This window comes from Pomacea canaliculata, linkage group LG3 (genome assembly GCF_003073045.1).
Source record: "Pomacea canaliculata isolate SZHN2017 linkage group LG3, ASM307304v1, whole genome shotgun sequence".
Lineage (NCBI taxonomy): Eukaryota > Metazoa > Mollusca > Gastropoda > Architaenioglossa > Ampullariidae > Pomacea > Pomacea canaliculata.
Genome location: NC_037592.1, coordinates 15,971,672 through 15,976,827, shown reverse-complemented (window position 1 = coordinate 15,976,827; position 5,156 = coordinate 15,971,672). Strand labels below are relative to the sequence as shown.

At 48.9% G+C, this 5,156-nt stretch overlaps 1 protein-coding gene across 1 annotated transcript; it reads right to left on the bottom strand.

Annotated features, from left to right (window-relative positions):
* Positions 1 to 3,488, bottom strand: LOC112560173. The gene is made up of 2 exons (XM_025231806.1): positions 2,289 to 3,488; positions 1 to 713 (listed from the first exon to the last, which is right to left on the bottom strand). Exons 1-2 carry the CDS (start codon positions 2,931 to 2,933, stop codon positions 582 to 584), a joined length of 777 nt encoding a protein of 258 aa, XP_025087591.1. The 5' UTR covers positions 2,934 to 3,488; the 3' UTR covers positions 1 to 581.
* Between the last annotated feature and the right edge of the window lie 1,668 nt (positions 3,489 to 5,156).

Here is a 5,156-nt window from a genome sequence, read left to right as displayed (position 1 = left end):
CGTGACCCCGTGACCTGCGATGCTGACATTGACGTTCTCAAGAGAGGACGCGCGCGTGCCATTGTTTCTATCATAAAATGTCGTGCGACGGCTCAGCTGCGAAACGGAGCCCCTCTAGAGAAAACAATATAATGCTTCTGGAGCTGGAAGTGTCTCTTACATCATTCACAATCTGCCATTACTTGTTCATTCGATTTCGCCAAACCGCCGTCATTTTCCCATTATGGCAACGAGCTTGGATTCCGATCGTTCATCTCGAACGAGATTCTTATTGGTAACTGGGAATATATATATATTTTTTTTTAAATGCTTATGTCGCTCACTGTTGACTCTGAATACTTGTCTGAAAGTCCTGCGATTGTTTGGTACTGACAAAATATCTAGAGCTTTGTGGCTGCTAAATGGTCGCCAAGAAGACATCTCCACACTTTGTCCATGAAGGACATCTGGGCTCAGGAAGGCAGATAACCCACAGCGCGATCGCGGCGAGACTTTGGATTCAGGCCACCATGGGGCGCTGACACCAGCAAGAGAAATGGAGAGAGTTGTAAAAATAAAGAATACAGAAAATTCACTATGGCTTAGTACAAGAGTCTGAAGACCACGATGATAGCGATCGCAAAGCTGACGAGGAAGATGATGAGTGTTATGACGACGCAACAGTTTCCTCCCTTGACTGTTCTTGGCGGCACCACCTCCGCAGACAGTAACTCCTGTAAGAGATACCCAGAATAAATTATTAACACTTGGCGGACAGGACCAATCGAAGAAAATTCATGACTGTGTGACATATTGTAAATATTTTATGAGCCTATGATTATGACCGTCGCGTTTAAGTGTTTTTGATGTTAAAAATACACACACGCGCGCGTGCTCACACACACAAGCACAATCCGTTTTCTCTCTCTCTCTCTCCCTTTCTCTCATGAAGAAAGCTGTCCGACCGACGTTTTATCAGCTTACCTTAAACCAAGCTTGTCTACGAGACAGAGAGCTACAATGACCTGACCTTTGCGCTTAGTGCATGTCACTTCACTGATATTTTTTATTTTATAAAACACTCTTTGCTGTCTGTGGGTCTTAGTGGCTTTGCATCGAGCAGGAACATTCTCGAGAAGCCGTGTTTAGGTTCTATTAACAGGCATGTGTAACACTTTTTAAAAGTGCTGTCATTGCTTCCATCAGCCATGTTTGGAATTACAAAACCTTGCCAGGACATTCTGTGCGCATGGCAGACAACAATGCGGACGTTACAGTCCCTTACGTCACATTTGTTTTTGTTTTTTTATGGATATTTGGGGGGTTTGGGGGTTAGCTAGTATTCTTTTATTTTGAAATCTTAAGAAATCAAGGATATACATATCTGTTATTGCGAAAATAATTGAGGAAACGCAAGCAAGGTCGTTCACCCTCTCGTCCACTGACTCTACGGATTTGCGAAAAACTGGCAAATGGATGAGCACGGGAGGAAACCTGACGAGTCATTTGTTAGTGGAAGCCCCACCATCCCAGCACGTCAAATGTCACACGCAATCGATGAGCAGAGGGCGAGGTTGGGGGACGACTCTGTTGCTCAGACGCCAAAGATTTTCTCCCTTGTCCGCCAGTGGACCGAGGCTAAGGTCTGAGCTGCTTGGACTTGCGACAAGTTTCTAGTTCCTCTCCTGCGTTCAACAAGGGTTTGTCTGATTGTCTCCCGGGGTTGTGCATTTTACACGTTCCAAGGAGCCGAAAAAGACAAGCACACACACACACATTCATAGGTCTGTCTCCTTTCTTTCCCCGTTCCAGTTGATGGTGTTCTTCCATACAAGTAGTCTGAATTACTACAGCCAAGCATCCATTTTATGATAAGCCACCACATAAAGGTGTTGTAATCGACTGAAAAAAACTAGTTAGTCCCTAAAGTCTTTTTTGTATCTCCTTCCTTCAGAATGCAATCAGCACAAGACAGATTTGCTGACAACCCTCGGTTTTTGTTTTTTTTTTTCAATCATGCTTCCAATCTTTCCAAAGATGGTAGCGGGTTCATTCAGCAGATCGGCGCCATCTTGTTTGGTGTCAAGTATGGACTGTACAAGTTCCCATCCTGGTTTATAAATACTAAAACTCTAAAAAATCCCAATCAGCTTATTCCTTCAAGACGAACGACTTCGTGAAGCAGCGGAAGTTTGAAATCAAACGTGAACGTACGGTATACCTATAGGACATACGAACAAGCGAACGCATGGTCGTGACTGGGTCTGTAGAATCAAGCGTCCGCTGTTGGTAAGTTGAGAAGATTTGACGTGATTAGAGCCCGTGATGACGCGCTCAACGTTGCCATTACGCCAGACGTAGTGCACGTGCTGCCCGGAGGACGAGAAGTCCGGGGTGCTTGCGCCGTCGCGCGCGTGGTGGACTTGCACGCGCCCCTCCTTCCACACGTACGTCACCTCGTCCTCGTCTGACGACACGGCGCGTGACCGCGACGAGGAAGCCGGCGACGGTTGCATGTCCCTTGCTGGTGGCGCTCCCTGCGAGGCGAGCTGGAACACACCCGAGTGCGAGTGCGAGCGCGTGCTGTTAGGGGTCAAGGCGAGACGACTCGGTCCACTCGCGTCCTGGATTCGCTGCGACGGGAGGCAGCTGTGGCTTTTGTGATGATGCTGACGAGGAGAGCATCGGCGATGATGTTCGTCGTCGACGACGACGACGACGCTCTGCTGACGATGAGGAGAACAGCTTTGTCTTTGATCCCCTGCTCTCAACCACCGGCAGGGAGGCACCAGAACCACAATGGACATAGTCTTGACCTCGCTGAGGAGACAACCGATGTGCTTGACCAGGCGTCGGCGAGTACCTGCCATGACCTGCAGCAGCGCGGACATGAGCGCGGGATGCAGCGTGCACTCCGGCATCACTGTTACTGCGCTCGGGACGAAAGCCAGCATGGGAAGGGTCGGACGTTGTGTAGACACCCAGCTGAGACATCCCGACACCTGGCTGACGTGGAAACAAATCCCGTTTTCTGTTTTCTTAGGAGGCTTGGACTCGGATCCGCCTTCCTGTTCAGTCAAGACGTCAGCAGGACCAGCGAAGGACGCCAAACTGACGACCCAGACTCACGCCTCACTATTGCTGCTCACCTCTCTGACACTTGTCTCCGGGTCAGCTCTCTATAATTTTTTTTTAACATTTTCACCCGAAAGCTGATGTGCTGTATGGCAGCGCCGGAACAACCGTCAACGTAGGATGGCAACGGGACCAGCGGTGGCCTGGTCAGGTGAGCTTGTGTCACGTGCACACCATCAGTGCAGACAGGTGAAGCAGGGGGCACAGCAAGCTGGATACAGGCACGATACAGGAGCTCTGGAAAAAAATTGCTTTTAGTTTGTGTGGGTTAGGTGGGGGAGGGTTGACAACTTTAACAGTTAACACCTACACCACTTTAACAACTTTTGGATGTTAGCACCTTTTATTTTAATTTTTATTAAAATTGTATTAGATAACAACAGGGTCACTCGAATCTTCGTTAGAAGAAAAGGTAGCTAACGGTAAACTCAGAGAAACTGACAAAGAAGAGAAAGAAGAATGAGATGAGAGGAAACAATACCTGTAAGCGACACCTGTTAATATTCTACCGCCAGTCCTCAGCTCGCGGTGTAATTTAACACCTGCCACAATCACCTGCTTCATGCACGATGTGACGTACGCGCACGGAGCTCGATAAATTCCCCTCTTCTTCGAGTTTGCGAACCAGACTGCCTCTGTGACCCAAGGAGGATATAGAGTCCGTCGGTGCGCTGACCGGACCAGACACCGGTCCCATGTTCCGCCTGCCGCTCTGTGTCGCCGCGAGCCGCTTCGCCGTGACGTTGCTGCGGGATGCATGCGCCGCTGCGTGCGCGTCGGCGGGTGGGGTCGGGTGGGGTGACGGACTGGGGGGACCGACCGCAGCACGCCACGCGGCAGACCAGCCTGGTCGTAACATCTGCTGCATCGCCTACTTTGCCGCTTCTCTGGCGGCAGTCACCTCCGCTTCTCTGTCGCAAATAATCCCAAGGCTGCGATGCTGCACGGCATGCGACACTGAGCAAAAAAAAAAAAAAAAACTTGCCTACTCCCTACAACCCCACCCCACTATTTTGCTGTATCGCCACCCTTTCCTGTTGTTCTCCGCATCCTTCCCCTCTCACCTACCCTCCCTCAAACCTTCTGAGTAGAGTTTTGACGACTCGCATCATTTTGTGTGTACCCGTGTTGTGAAGCTCTAGTCTGTCAGACATTTTTTTTACCCAGAATGAGGTCTCCATTTCATTTCCATGTTCTATTTTTGCTTTCTCATTTTCCTTCTAATATCGTCCTTCGATCTTTTCATGGGGAGAGTGGGATCAAGGGGAGTGGTGGGTAGATAAAGGGGGGTGGAGGATGACATTCGCCTGCAGTGCTCTGTTACGAGAGGACACATGGCTTCTTGAGCTTACTCTAGCTTTAGCCTTCGATTGAAAAACAATATTCTGTGGTGTCTCCTTTTCCTGTATTTTACCCCCACCATCTCCTTCCCGTCTACCCAAACACATAATTTCTCTCTCAGTCGGGTGGGTGAGCGGAGTGGAGTCAGGCGGTCTGTAAGGGAAGTGTTCCTGTGACGCCTCGCACCACGACTTACCCAAGCATCTCGTTGTTTGTTTTTTTCGTTCTACTTTGTTGTCTCACTTATTGATGTTTGGTTTGTTTGTTTTTTTGTTTTTTTTTTTTTTTGTTTTTTTTTTTATCGAGGTGCGCTGCACATCTATGACTAGACATTTCTCGGAGATCATCGAGAGAACAAAATGATTGTTCGACTTTCATTTTCCGTTTGAGTTCAGGGTGATGTCAGGGTGGCGCTGGCCGATCGACGGTATCACCCAGCAGACAACCTCGACATGGATAACAGAAACATCTGCCACTAAGTGTTACACAACTTTACATCCTCCAGCACTGCCACATGGCAATACCTATTGGCATTGTGACATGACACGACTAAATCCACGGTGTCCAGATGCCACGGCACAACAGCTTCGCCAAATCCCACTTCATCCTGCATTTCACACCCAGTCGAGCACAAATCGGTGCAAAGCTCCTCTCTGCTTTCCCCTCCCTGTCCCGACATGAGGATCACACATGTTGATCAC

Excerpts from the sequence above, each read along its gene's own strand:
- LOC112560173 (XM_025231806.1), bottom strand. The coding sequence starts at position 2,933 with ATGCTGGCTTTCGTCCCGAGCGCAGTAACAGTGATGCCGGAGTGCACG. Across the intron at positions 714-2,288 it reads TCATCACGGGCTCTAATCAC|GAGTTACTGTCTGCGGAGGT; the intron begins GTCAAATCTTCT and ends TATCTCTTACAG.